The following is a 15,488-nucleotide window of genomic DNA, read 5'->3' on the forward strand; positions in this document are numbered from 1 at the left end:
TCACAGTCCAACTCTCACATCCATACATGACCACTGGAAAAACCATAGTCTTGACTAGATGGACCTTTGGTAGCAAAGTGATGTCTCTGCTTTTCAATATGCTGTCTAGGTTGGTCATACCTTTCCTTCCAAGGAGTGTCTTTTAATTTCATGGCTGCGGTCATCATCTGCAGTGATTTTGGAGCCCCCCAAAATAAAGTCTGCCACTGTTTCCATTGTTTCCCCATCTATTTCCCATGAAGTGATGGGACCAGATACCATGATCTTAGTTTTCTGAATGTTGAGCTTTAAGCCAACTTTTTCACTCTCCTCTTCATTTTCATCAAGAGGCTTTTTAGTTCCTCTTCACTTTCTGCCACAGGGTGGTGTCATAAGTTGATTCTATATATGTATTTATGTAAAAGTGGGTATATGTGTATATAATACACAAAAAGTGAAGCTGCACTGAAATTTATCCTGAATAAATTTTGTCTTTTCCTTTACTATGAAATTCTAAACTTTGAAAAGTTCGTGTATTTTATGTAAATATTTTAATATTGAAGGAGTAACAACAGTTGATATACTAAGAAAATCAGGTTTGACTATATTTTGATATTTGATTATTTTCTAGTTCATCAAAGTTATCTGTGTAGGACACTATGCAATAGTTAGGAGCAGGCAATTATTAATATATGCAATAGTCATTAAAAGATAAATATAGTTTTAAGTTTTACTAATGATTTTAATGTAGGCAGAACATTTGGTTTAAACAAATGATTCATTCTCAGATTATGTTTGTGAATTTAATGTCTTTAATGAATTTGCCAATTCCCTCACACTCCCACTTCTGTCATTAGCTAGTATTTGGTTTTAGAAGGCAATTGAGAATGAGAGGTGCATCTGGTGTAAGCTAAAGAGAGAGAAAGACTAAGATCTGTAGCATGTGAGCACTGTTCCTTTCAGCGTCTCTGTGAGATAAAGCTATGAAATATTATCCTCTGTTTGCTAAAACATATGAAACAGAAATATAATAAAATGCCAAGTAATTAATATATAATGAAAATATCACTGTTACATATTATAAAATATAATTCTGTCCAATGGCCAAGTCATATGAAAAAAACAAATCAAAATCAAAAGATACTTTACCTCCCTGTTGGCTCAGACAGTAAAGAATCTGCTTGAGTGGAAGCCCAGCTCAAGTGTTATTACTACCTTAATAAAGCCTGTCTGAAAATCTAAAAAAAAAAAAAAAAAAAGAATCTGCTTGCAATGTGGGAGACCTGGGTTTGATCTCTGGGTCAGGAAGATCCCTTCTAGAAGGGGATCGCTACCCACTCCAGCATTCCTGGCTGGAGAATTCCATGGGCAGAGGAGCCTGGCAGGCTAGAGTAGCAAAGTAGAGTACCTGGCAGGGTAGCAAAGAGTCAGACATGACCGAGCAACTAACACTTTCTTTCACTTTTTTCTTTATTCTTTTAACATAAGAAATCACTCAAATTTTGACACAAATTAATTGTTTCTTCCTCATAATAAACCCTTCCTCACAATAACCTATAATAATCCTAGGAAGTTGATAATATAAGTTCCTAGACAAGAACCTATGTGTGATATTTCAAGCATGGCCACAAATAGCTACAAAATCTTTACCTGGCTAACCTCACAGAGGAGAGCAGCCCTCCTCATAGCAAAGATGGTGCACATCAGTGTGTTGAAGTCTCTACAGGGAGTGCAGTCAAGGAGAACTCACAGCTCCCTGACCAGCCATTAGCATATTGATGGTCCATCTGGAGGCCTCTATATCAAACACCTTCCTTGGGTGCCTTTGCTGAAATGTTTTTAGAGGGGTGGGGATACTATAAGACACTTTTTCTCCATTCTGTTTTCTGGTGAAAAATGACCCAATGGACCTCACACTTCCTCCAGTGTAGCTTCTTGCTTATACTATTGCCATAAGCGATTAAAAGCATGAGTATTATCTTCTTATTGGTCCTTTATTTTAACTGACCACCATGAAGTCTTGCAGCTCAGCTCAGTTCTTGACACTCTCCTTCTATAGTTGTGGAAATTGAGATGCTAAAAGCATACGTGACTTGCCCAAGGTCACATACCTATTAATATTAAGAGGCAAGTTAGATTTCAAACTAACTACTTAGATTTCAAACAAACCTGTTTGGCTACTGAATCCATTCTCTTAACTATACATCTTCTTAGAACATACTGTCATCTATTTTTTCATATTTAGGTTCTGATTTACTGGCATTTGCTTAATTTTTAGTGAGTGACTAATTTCCAGCATTTTGACATTATTGAGTGTCATTATAGAGTTCCAAATAAGTGAAACATCATTCACCATATGGTTTTTCCACTGTAAAGGATAGTTTATTTAATATGCCCTATTGATGTAGCTATTCAGTAATGTTAGAATATTATCAGTCTTGCTAGGGATCTGTATGAGAAAGAAGACTCTCATTTCTTCTTTTTTTTTTTTTTCATTATTCCCAGAAAATACTTTATTTATTTATTTTTTTATTCTCTTTATTTTTTTAAAATTTTATTTTATTTTTTAAACTTTACATAATTGTATTAGTTTTGCCAAATATCGAAATGAATCCGCCACAGGTATACATGTGTTCCCCATCCTGAACCCTCCTCCCTCCTCCCTCCCCATACCATCCCTCTGGGTCGTCGATTGAGATTTCTGAAGTATGTTGAAAAATACCATTTGGTTATAATTATTCTGAAATAACATATTTTTAAATAAGTAATATTAAATTTCAAACACTTCAAACTTAAACTTCAGACACTTCAAACCTTTTCCTCAATGTTTCAGTTATAGCCAAAACATTATGTCAATAAATGGCCTGGTTGCTCTTGAAAATATTGTACTTTTCTGCTTTAAGAATTAGTATTGTATTCATACCCAAAAGCATAATTAAGAAGTATCTTGAAAAATATAATTAAGTAATCAAATATTATTAAATTCTTTGTCAAAAATATGTGATTTGTACATATTTACAATTATTACACAAATTAATGTCTCTAAACACTAAAGGAAACATAGATATTTTATCTTACAATTGTTATAAATATAATAACACATACAAATAGAACATAAATATAATTAATAGAAATAGTATAACTTATAATTATATAAATTAAATTAAGGATACAGATGCATATTGGCTTACTTACCTGAAAAATACCTGAAATGTATAAGCTACCTATCTGTTGATTATGATTTATTTTTCAGATCTATTTTCTTTAATATAAATGATGGATGGAATAAAATATAATTTGAATTCATCTGTTTTTCCTGTTTATGAACTGATCTATTTCATTTATTTATTTATTCAGTACATATCTGTTATCCATCTATCATATGCTAGAACAGAGGAAAGAATGATGAACTGGGCATTCTATACAAGGACTTTTTATTTTAGAGTGAGGCAGCATGCCAGGGTTCAGCACTGGTCGTTACAGGGTTATACAGAAAACGTTATCCAATCTAGACAGTAAAGAGAATACTTCTTAGAAGAGAGAACAACTGACAAGTGTCTGAATGTATGAACAAAATTTTGTCTGGCAAACAGATAAGGAAGAGCAATACAGACAAAAGAATTGAAAGAATTCACTCCATAAAGGGGGCAAATAAGTAGGAATCTGCTGAAAAGTCCAAGCCTTTGAATTTGTTCAGATTTGACCCTACATAACACTTGCAGTGATGGTTTTTAGACAAAGTCATGGTTAGATTTCCATTAAATTGAGCCCTTGTGGGCATTTTGTCCGGTGGAGTTGTCAGGACTGAAGGCAAGCAGAGTACCTAAATACAGGGGCTCTTAGCCAAGGATCCTTGGACCCCCCAAAAGGTCTGTGGATAGAATTTAGGAGGTTCTCGAACTTCATGGGGGAAATGTTACAAATGTTTGGGGTCTTACATTTAGATCTTTAATTCATGTTGATATATAGTGTAAGATAAAAATTTAACTTCAATTTTGTGCTTGTGGCTATCTGGTTTTGTCAACATATTTGCTAAAGAGACTTTCCTTTTTAAAATAATATTTATGTCAATCACCACTTCAAACCACACTGAATATTAATTCCACTGTTAGAATACTTTATGTAATATAATAAAAAAGCATATTACTATATCATAGATTTAAATTATGCTGACTGGTGTGTTTCAACATAATTTTTTTCATTGTAATCCTTTATAAATTTATTAATTTTATGCATATTGACATACATTATAAAATATTTATTTTATGCCTATTCATTTAAGTATTATCAGAAAGTGACTATAGATTTCATCAGACTGCTACAGGGTCATGGACTCAAAAAAATATTAAGAATTAGGAGATCGCTCCAATAACTCAGGCAATAGATGAAATCCTGAACTAGAGCAATGTTAACTTAAAAGTATGTATAATAAAGAAACAGGCAAATTCAGTATCAATTTAGTGATTAAATAAATGCCAAGAGCCAAAGATAAGGTGAAATCAATGATGCCTACTAAATTCTTAACTTGGGTGATTTGATTGGTTGATGGTGTGTAGTTCGGGACTCAATGTGGAAGTTAAATTTAACACCACAAGAACTGCCAATAATCAACCATGGCGAGAAGATAAATGAAGCGACTGACTCAGGATAAAGCCATAGTAAGTTCAGTTCAGTTCAGTTCAGTCTCTCAGCGTGTCCAACTCTTTGCGACCCCATTTACTACAGCATGCCAGGCCTCCCTGTCCATCACCAACTCCAGGAGTTCACTCAAATTCATGTCCATACCGTCGGTGATGTCATCCCAGTATCTCATCCTCTGTTGTCCCCTTCTCCTCCCACCTTGACTCTTTCCCAGCATCAGGGTCTTTTCCAATGAGTCAGTTCTTCATATCGGTGGCCAAAGTACTGGGGCTTCGGCTTCAGCATCAGTCCTTCCAATGAATATTCAGGATTGATTTTCTCCAGGATTGACTGGTTGGATTTCCTTGCAGTCCAAAGGACTCTCAAGAGTCTTCTCTAACACCACAGTTCAAAAGCATCAGTTCTTTGGTGCTCAACTTTCTTTATAGTCCAACTCTTTCATCTATATATGACTACTGGAAAAACCATAGCTTTGACTAGACTGACATTTTTTGGTTAGGTAATGTCTCTGCTTTTTAATATGTTGTCTAGGTTAGTCATAGCTTTTCTTCCAAGGCAAAAGTGTCTTTTAATTTCATGGCTGCAGTCACCATCTGCAGTGATTTTGGAGCCTAAAAAAATAAGGTCTGTCACTGCTTCCATTGTTTCCCCATCTATTTGCCATGAAGTGATGGGACCAGATGCCATAACCGTAGTTTTCTGAATATTGAGTTTTAAGTCAAATTTTTCATTCTCCTCTTTCACTTTCATAAAGAGGCTTTTTAGTTCTTCTTCACTTTCTGTCATAAGAGTGGTGTCATCTGCTTATTTGAGGTATTTGATATTTCCCCTGGGAGTCTTGATTCCAGCTTGTGCTTCTTCCAGCCCAGCATTTCACATGATATACTCTGCATATAAGTTAAATAAACAGGGTGACAACATATAGCATTGACATACTCCTTTCCCCATTTGGAACCAGTCTGTTGTTCCATGTCCAGTTCTAACTGTTGCTTCTTGACCTGCATAATAAATTTCTCAGGAGGCAGGTCAGGTGGTCTAGTATTCCAATCTCTAAGAATTTTCCAGTTTGTTGTGATACACAGCATCAAAGGCTTTGGTGTCGTCAATAAAGCATAAATAGATGTTTTTCTGGAACTCTCTTCCTTTTTGATGATCCAGTGGATGTTGGCAATTTGATCTCTGGTTCCTCTGCCTTTTCTATAACCAGCTTGAACATCTAGAAGTTCACGGTTTACGTATAGTTGAAGCCTGGCTTGGAGAATTTTGAGGATTACTTTGCTACATGTGAGATGAGTGCAATTGTGCAGTAGTTTGAACACTCTTTGGCATTGCCTTTCTTTGAGATTGGAATGAAAACTGACCTTTTCCAGTCCTGTGGCCACTGCTGAGTTTTCCAAATTTGCTGGCATACTGAGTGCGGCATTTTCACAGCATCATCTTTTAGGATTTGAAATAGCTCAACTGGAAATCCACCACTTCCACTAACTTTGTTCATAGTGACCCTTCCTTAGGCCCACTTGACTTAGACCAGCTATTGATTACTATCAGCTGTGGTATCGTGCACTATGTATACTGGATTAGCAAATAGAACATTAAGTAAAAAAAATAGTGTCATTAAGCTGCTGCTCCTAAGTCACTTCAGTCATGTCTGACTCTGTGCGACTGCACAGATGGCAGCCTACCAGGCTCCCCTGTCCCTGGGATTCTTCAGGCAAGAACACTGGAGAGGGTTGCCATTTCCTTCTCCAATGCATGAAAGTGAAAAGTGAAAGTGAAGTCGTTTAGTCGTGTCCGACTCTTAGAGACCCCATGGACTGCAGGCCACCAGGCTCCTCCGTCCATGGGATTTTCCAGGCAAGAGTAATGGAGTGGGGTGCCATTGCCTTTCCGATGCCATTAAGCAATTTGTGGTTAATCTGTAAAGAATCATTGTTGTGAATCTACTCTGTATTCACAGTTTTTGTACCAGCAATTATTTGCACTCAAAAGCAAACACAGCTAATGTTGCTTGGTTATAGGCACCAATATTCAAATTTTCCCTCAAAAGAATAACAAAAAGAGATGCTGTCTGTGAAAGTGCTGAAAAATCCATCAGACCTCAGTGCTCTACATCCTGTAAGGCTGGTGATGACAATACCTTTTCCCTCTGTCTTGGGCTTCATCCTTGTCTGATCTTACTCATGCATTAGAGGCCAGTACCTAATAAACTGAAATTCAGTAGGCCTTTCCTCTTATCCAAACATTATGATTTTTCCCTTTCATATAAATCATACTATAATGTGGGCAGACTGAAAACTGAAGCCATTTCTGAAGCACATCATTTGCTTTGTTAGTAGGAACAGATTCAATTTTTCATTCACATATAATTTTACAAGGTATGTAAGTTGAACACTGTTGAACAAAGATAATATCTTATATAAATTTCTGCTCAAAGGTGACAAGCAAATTACATTACTTTAGTTTTTTTCTAAAAATTTTAGCCGTTTATTAGAAACACAGCTGTCAGTTTAGATCAAATATATTCATATTTCCCTGTTATATTATTAGGACCATCAATAAATTTAATTGTCCCTTACAGTTTGATTTCCTACAACAGTGTTATAACACAATTAGTACTATTGCAAATAATTATTGAACTGTGTGAAAATACTTATGATTTCATATGAGATACATATAATAATAGATGAGAAATACAAAACTCAAGTTAACACTTGATAAAGATTCTGCTCTCATACAAATGTCAGTAATAATAAATGTGGGGACAATATAGTCTGCTTTATGAAAGTGAAACAGAATCCAGGCAGAATAATTTCCAAAGGTTTTAATGATAGCTCAAATATTACTTGCTTGTCATTTAATCATATTAAATACTCTGAATCTAATAAATTATCTGTGATAGACACACTAAACACTTTAAGAATGGGAAATCAGTTGGTTTATTAGGCTAATGACTAAAATCATAATGTAATGAAATTCTTCTGCATGAAATTTATATTTCTCCACTCTTTTTATAGTGTTTAGAATTGTGGGTAAATGCAGGTTTTGTGGGTAAATGAAGGCTTAGAGATTCTAAAATGTTCACTGGTTTCTACTGTTAACTAAAAATTACAATAAATAGGAAAGTGCATTTTGTCCTATTACCATTTTCTCAGTGATATAACAGTCACAAAGAGTTGAAGCAGAAGCTATACACCAGCCTTAAGTTTATAGACAAAAGGCCACAGGCTTAGACCTTAGAAATATGGTAACATGATTTAGATTGAGCAAAAGGGATCCAGTTAAGAAAATGAGAATTTGTAAAGGAGGAGTATGAGTCTAAAAAGAGCTGAAAAGTAAAAAGCTTGTTCTGTTACATAGAATGGGATACAGTCAAAATTCAAATATTAGTTAGGACATGATAAACATAAGCCATTTTTGTGAAAACAATAGGTAGAAGAATCTTTTGAGACATTAAAAAGGATAATGCTACTCACATCCTGAGCTACCATTTGTTGACACCAGGGTCAGGTTGAAAGGCCACGGATTCCGAACAATATCTTGCCAATGAATAGTGTCTGTATAACAAAGAAATTTGTTCTGGTCTACATAGACGCCGCCATTTAGGATTTCTGTATTAAAACAAACAAACAGAGATTTGTTGTCAACCTTTTTGATGACGAAAGGTAGTCAATCAAAATAATTTACTCTTAAGCTATCTTCAGGGTTAAATTACAGTTACTTTGTTAATAGTCCAGATTTCTTATAAAATACCTTTTTCCTGAGTCATATAGATTGCAGAAATTTGAAAACATTGAACAATACAAAGAAAAATAACAACTCATAATTCAAACACTCAGAGAGAAACACTCTTCACTGTTTGGAACAGATTCTATCAGTCTCTTTTCTGTTTTATTTCCTCTGAAATTGGAATAATATTGCATATATATTTCATAACCTGATAATTTTGTTAATACTAAATGGTTAATAGTCAAAGGTAATTAAATATTATTCTGTGTTATTTCTAAGGAGAATATGATACGCCAGGGTGTAACTTAAACAGTATTTATTTAACCAATCACCCCTTGGTCATTTAACTTGTTTATCTCTGATTAGCTCTTTAAATTTTTTTTTCCTATAAATAACATTCACAGATTGTAAATATTTTTAAGGCTTTCTGCAAATTGCCAAGTTTCCCTTAAAAATATTGTTTTAGTCAATGTGACATTGACTGGAGTCAGTTAGGTAAGTAATTAGCAAAAAATGGAAGGTAAATTTAATGCTTCAATCACAAAAGTATTCTTTATTCATCTCAAATTCAGTCAAGAGAACTGCCAATTATTCTTTAAGAACAACACAAAGCAAGATATCATAGATATTGTCTGGTTCATTGCAACAGGGCAAGACTGTGATACAATGCACCAAAACCAATTTTTACTTGATTCTTATTTTACGACACTGGCCTTAATCAGCTAACTTGTTCCCTCTGAACAGTGGCTGATTATATACATAGATTCTTGTACAGATAGCTTTACATTATCCAGACAAAAAGGTAGAAAATACGATTTTCCTTCTGAAAATACTATTCTTATCATTTTGAGAAATTGATTAGAAATATATATAGCATCTTCCTACTCAATATATATTACATTTTTCTTCCTAATACAAAAACAAGAGAAATCATATAACAGTCCATAAAGCAGTCAGATACAAAAAACAAAATTCAATTAACAGTGATTTATATAGATAAGCGTTGATTGTGTTTTTTCACATGATAAGAAACTTATCAGAGGCAGTTGTGGATATTAGTTTAGCTATTCTGCAGTACCCACAACCTACTATGTATGTTGGCTTTATTCATTCCAAGCATAAGATGACTGTTGTATCTAAAGATGTTTGAATTCAAGGCAAGATGAAAACAAAAGAATGAACAGGTGGCTTTTGATTTGAAAAGGGATGTTTCCCCAAGGATTAGTCTGCATATTATTGGCCAGACCAATACCCTAGGCTGAATGAGAAATTCTTAAGGTGGACATACTGTTATGCGAACAAAACCCAAAATGTGCAGGAGTGTTAGCAAGGAAGGTGAGGGATGGGATATCAGGACATCAACCAAATCTGTCTCTTGTGCTGGCCTTAAGAAAATCATCTCTCCTATGCAGTGTGTGCTTAGTCTCTCAGTTGGGTTGGACCCTTTGTGAACCGGTGACCAGGGTCCCCTGTCCATGGGATTTTTCAAGCAAGAATACTGGAGTGGCTTGCCATTTCCTTCTCCAGGATATGTTCCTGACCTAGGGATCGAACACTTGTCTCTTGTGTCTCCTGCATTACAGGTGGATTCTTTATCCCCTGAGCCATCAGGGAAGCCCTCTCCTGTGCCGTATTCCAAGCTAAACCTTTAAAGAAAGTGAAGACTGTCTGAGTGAAATGAAAGTCACTTAGTTGTGTCTGACTCTTTGTGACCCCATGGACTATATAGTCCATGGAATTCTCCAGGGCAGAATACTGGAGTGGGTAGCCTTTCCCTTCTCCAGGGGATTTTCCCACCCAGGTCTCTCACATTGCAAGTGGATTTTTTAGCATCTGAGCCACAGGGAAGCCCAAGAATACTGAAGAGGGTAGCCTATCCTTTCTCCAGGGGATCTTCCTGACCCAGGAATTGAACCGGGGTCTCCTGTATTGCAGGTGGATTCTTTGCCAACTGAGCTATGAGGGAAGCCAAGAGTCCCCTTACACCAAAAAGCGGCATAAAAGAATGAGAGGAACATGTAACACCATAAAAAAAGTACTTGTGGAAGTAAGATTGGAGGTCACATATAAAGTGCCTTACTATATTGCATGTATAAAATCCTCCAGATTAATTTTGACATTGTAGGACTTTCCACATTTAAAATCAATCCCATTTCCATTGTTAATTGTATCACTGACTATTGGATCCGTTTTCTCAAATGGGAGGGGGGAAAAAAGAAACAAAGAAGTTAGATCATCTTTCTACTTCTACAACCCAGTTCATTATTTTTCATGACTTAACCATACAATCTTCATCAAAGCAAGAAGGGAGATGTAAGAGGTAAGAAAGATTGTGAAAATGGATTTCTGCATTAATGTTTGGCATTAAGTTTCTATCTAAGAAATGTGAGGATCTCATATTAATAGCTTTCTCATGAGACATTAGGTGATGCTCTTCTGCTCTAGGAATAATTCTTCATTAGGTGACAAAAAAAGGAGATTTTGACTGCTATCCAGGAAACAAAGGTTATTTTTCAGTCTAGATTTAGAAAAGCTCTGCTTTAAAAAAATGTGAATAGAAAATGTAATAGCTCAAACATTGTAGAAAGAGTATATTTTTCAGGAGTCACATTTTAATTTAAATAGTTCATACTGAAGGAACACAGCATCCATCTACAACTTCCTATCTAAAAATATTCAAAAGAATTAGATTATATTATGTTGAATAATAATCGCATCAAATCCCTTTCTTCAACAAAATTAATCTCCTACCAATGTCAACGTTTATTTCTTAGAAATACTCTGTTCAAGAGCTCGGCTTATACATGGAAAAGGATTTAAAAAAGAGGCAATAAAAATTCAAGTATAATCTTACATGTTCAAATTTTAAACTGAGACTATAATCATGATCAATCTGGATGATATTTTTATCATTCTGAATTCAAAACTCAGCATCTGCTAGCAATTCTGGTCATCAGGATTTATAACATTTTAGTACTTAATAATAGATAGTTTATTCATGCATGTGTATATTTTCCCTGAAAGTAGTTTTTTTTTTCCCCTTTATGTTTGGCTTAGACCATAATCTGCCTTTGAATGCCATAACTTCACAATCAAAAAGTGTATATTTTATTGAAATTTGTAGAAGAGTTTTTGTGTACACTTCATCTTATATTTTCTTTTGATAAACTTGATTACCTGCATATGCATCAGGAAATAATGTCAAATTGCATTTACTCATTTATATCATTTATATTTATTTCATAACTTTATACAGTGTTAGTGTTAGAATATTAATTAATATGTTCTGTGTAAATATATTCAGTTAGATTTATTGCTGTACTAAGAAAATTCTAGGAAAAGGTATTAATTAACCTGCAAGAAAGTTGCTAAAAGACACAGATTATTTACCTGACAAAAGGGATAGCTAATGTTTCTACCTTCACTGACCATGAAAGAAAATGAAAGTGAAGTCGCTCAGTCGTGTCTGAATTTTGTGACCCCATAACTGTAGCCTACCAGGCTCCTATGTCCATGGGATTTTCCAGGCAAGAATACTGGAGTGGGTTGACATTTCCTTCTCCAGGAGATCTTCCCCATCCATGGATTGAACCCGGGTCTCCTGCATTGTAGGCAGATACTTTACTGTCTGAGCCACTAGGAAAAGCCATACAGTCATTGACCATAAAAGCTTTTCTAAAATTATCTGTTTAGATTAGAAAAAGGGACAAAGATTAGAAAAATAGAAAATCTTGTTAAGATATTTATCTAGGATGATACCGGAAAAATGTCTGGCTATACCTTTGCTAAGAGCTGTGTCAACTTTGTTACACCAAGAGTTTGTATTCCACTAGCAGCATGAAATTGTGATTAATAATTATATGTTAAAATCATGACACAAGACAATTTCAAAGGAATCCAGGCAAATGAGGCACAGATTTAATTGAAATTCAAACAAAGATGCCTGGAAGTATAGAAGGGTTCAAAAAATGTTGAATGACTAAATGGGTTTAAGGTATAATAATCTCATTCCATTTAACCTCACTTTTCCTGCAGGAAATATATCAGAGTAAATAAAGACAGACACAAATAGATTCTTGGTCACTGAAACAACTGGTAGAAAAAAATCTGCTATCTATTGTCTTCAGTTCAGTTCAGTTGCTCAGTCGTGTTCGACTCTTTGTGACCCCATGAATCGCAGCATGCCAGGCCTCCCTATCCATCACCATCTCCAGGAGTTCACTTAACTCACGTCCATCGAGTCAGTGATGCCATCCAGACATCTCATCCTCTGTCATCCCCTTTTCCTCCTGCCCTCAATCCCTCCCAGCATCAGAGTCTTTTCCCATGAGTCTTATCATATTATATAAAAATATTTCCAGCAAGTTCACAGAACAAAACGGTCTTCTATAAAAATTCCATTGATGCTTGGAACTGTGGTGTTGGAGAAGACTCCTGAGAGTCCCTTGCAAGGAGATAAAACCAGTCCATCCTAAAGGAAATCAGTCCTGGGTGTTCATTGAAAGGACTAATGTTGAAGCTGAAACTCCAATACTTTGGCCACCTGATGGGAAGAGCTGACTCATTCGAAAAGACCCTGAGGCTGGGAAAGATTGAGGGCAGGAGGAGAAGGGGATGACAGAGGATGAGATGGTTGGGTGGCATCACCGACTCAATGGACACGAGTTTGGCTAGGCTCAGGGAGTTGGTGATGGACAGGGAGGCCTGGCGTGCTGTAGTTCATGGGGTCATAAAGAGTCAGACATGACTGAGCGACTGAACTAAACTGAAATACAATAAGATATATTAAATACAACTTTCTATGAAAAAAGTATAGTTTCATTATTTAAACAACTCCACTAAACACTTAAATATGTTTGTGTCTCAAACACTTCCTACTAGATTAATATGTGCAAGTCAAGTAAAAAAAAATAGCTTTTTTGGGTACTAAGTAAATTGTAAACTGCACTCCTCTCCAACGTGTTAAATTTAACATATATAGCACATGATTTATACCTGAAGTATTGAGACTAAACTCCATGAAAGCAGGGGATATTTTTCACTGCTGTACCTATTATGTCAAATTTGAAACAACAGTTACTCAATGAACATTTGTTAAATCGAACTGCAAAAAATTCCCCTGACATTTGTTACCAACACTGAACAGTTCATTCCTGGTATAGTTCATAATTTTAAATTACATTCTGACCAAACCAAAGAAGAATGGAAGTTATCTTTTTTCAATAAGCACTCTTTAGGAGAAAAGATAAGTTATACCCATTTCAATGCAGAGTTCCAAAGAATAGCGAGGAGAGATAAGAAAGCCTTCCAGAGTGATCAGTGCAAAGAAATAGAGGAAAACAAGAATGTGAAAGACTGGAGATCACTTCAAGAAAATTAAAGATACCAAGGGAACATTTCATGCAAAGATGGGCATAATAAAGGACAGAAATGATATGGACTTAACAGATGCAGAAGATATTAAGAAGAGGTGGCAAGAATACACAGAAGAACTCTACAAAAAAGATCTTCATGACCCAGATAATCACAATGGTGTGATAACTCTCCTAGAGCCAGACATCCTGGAATGTGAAGTTAGGTGTGCCTTAGGAAGCATCACTATGAACAAAGCTAGGGGAGGTGATGGAATTTCAGTTAAGCTATTCCAAATCCTAAAAGATGATGCTGTGAAAGTGCTGCACTCAATATGTCAGTAAATTTGGAAAACAGAGCAGTGGCCACAGGACTAGAAAAGCTCAGTTTTCATTCCAATACCAAAGAAAGGCAACGCCAAAGAATGCTCAAACTAGTGCACAATTGCACTCATCTCATATGCTGGCAGTGTAATGCTCAAAACTCTCCAAGCCAGGCTTCAACAATACGTGAACTGTGAACTTCCAGATGTTCAGGCTGATTTTAGGAAAGGCAGAGGAACCAGAGATCAAATTGTCAACATCTACTGAATCATGGAAAAAGCAAGAGAGTTCCAGAAAAACATCTATTTCTGCTTTATTGACTATGCCAACGCCTTTAACTGTATATATCACAACAAACTGTGGAAAATTCTAATAGAGATGGAAATACAAGACCACCTTACCTGCCTCTTAAGAAATCTGTATGCAGGTCAGGAAGCAGTTAGAACTGGACATGGAACAAAAGACTGGCTCAAATAGGAAAAGGAGTACGTCAAGGTTGTATATTGTCACCCTGCTTATTTAACTTATATGCAGAGTACATCATGACAAATGCTGGGCTGGAAGAAACACAAGCTGGAATCAAGATTGCCAAGAGAAATATCAATAACCTCAGATATGCAGTTGACACCACCCTTATGGCCGAAAGCGGAGAGGAACTAAAGAGCCTATTGATGAAAGTGAAAGAGCAGAGTCCAAAAGTTGGCTTAAAGCTCAACATTCAGAAAACTAAGATCATGGCATCTGGTCCCATCACTTCATGGCAAATAGATGGGCAAACAGTGGAAACAGTGGCAGACTTTATTTTTTGGGGCTCCAAAATCACTGCAGATGGTGATTGCAGCCATGAAATTCAAAGACACTTACTCCTTGGAAGGAAAGTTATGACCAACCTAGATAGTATATTAAAAAGCAGAGACACGTGTATACCTGTGGCGGATTCATGTTGATATATGGCAAAACCAATACAATATTGTAAAGTTAAAAAATTAAATTAAATTAAAAAAAATAAAATAAAAAGCAGAGATATTACTTGGCCAACAGAAGTCCGTCTAGTAAAGGCTATGGTTTTTCCAGTAGTCATGTATGGTATGGATGTGAGAGTTGGACCATAAAGAAAGCTGAGCGCTGAAGAAATGATGCTTTTGAACTGTGGTGTTGGAAAAGACTCTTGTGAGTCCCTTGGACCGCAAGGAGATTCAACCTGTCCATCCTAAAGGAAATGGCAACCCACTCCAAAACTCTTGCCTGGAAACTCCCATGGACGGAGCAGCCTGGTGAGCTGCAGTCCATAGGGTCGCTGAGGGTTGGACACGACTTAGTGACTTCACTTTCACTTTTCACTTTCATGCATTGGAGAAGGAAATGGCAACCCACTCCAGTGTTCTTGCCTGGAGAATCCCAGGGACAGGGGAGCCTGGTGGGCTGCTGTCTCTGGGGTCGCACAGAGTCAGACACGACTGAAGCGAC

General features: G+C 36.1%; 1 protein-coding gene across 1 annotated transcript in view; it reads right to left on the minus strand.

Moving 5' to 3' along the window:
* ERBB4 (erb-b2 receptor tyrosine kinase 4) overlaps nucleotides 1-15,488 on the minus strand; it is a 1,285,626-nt gene that overhangs the window by 399,700 nt on the left and 870,438 nt on the right. Inside the window, 1 exon segment of the mRNA XM_010861119.1 lies at nucleotides 8,094-8,228. Coding sequence (XP_010859421.1) covers nucleotides 8,094-8,228 — 135 coding nt within the window.

Source organism: Bison bison, unplaced genomic scaffold, assembly GCF_000754665.1.
Source record: "Bison bison bison isolate TAMUID 2011002044 unplaced genomic scaffold, Bison_UMD1.0 scf7180017864471, whole genome shotgun sequence".
Taxonomy (NCBI): Eukaryota; Metazoa; Chordata; class Mammalia; order Artiodactyla; family Bovidae; genus Bison; species Bison bison.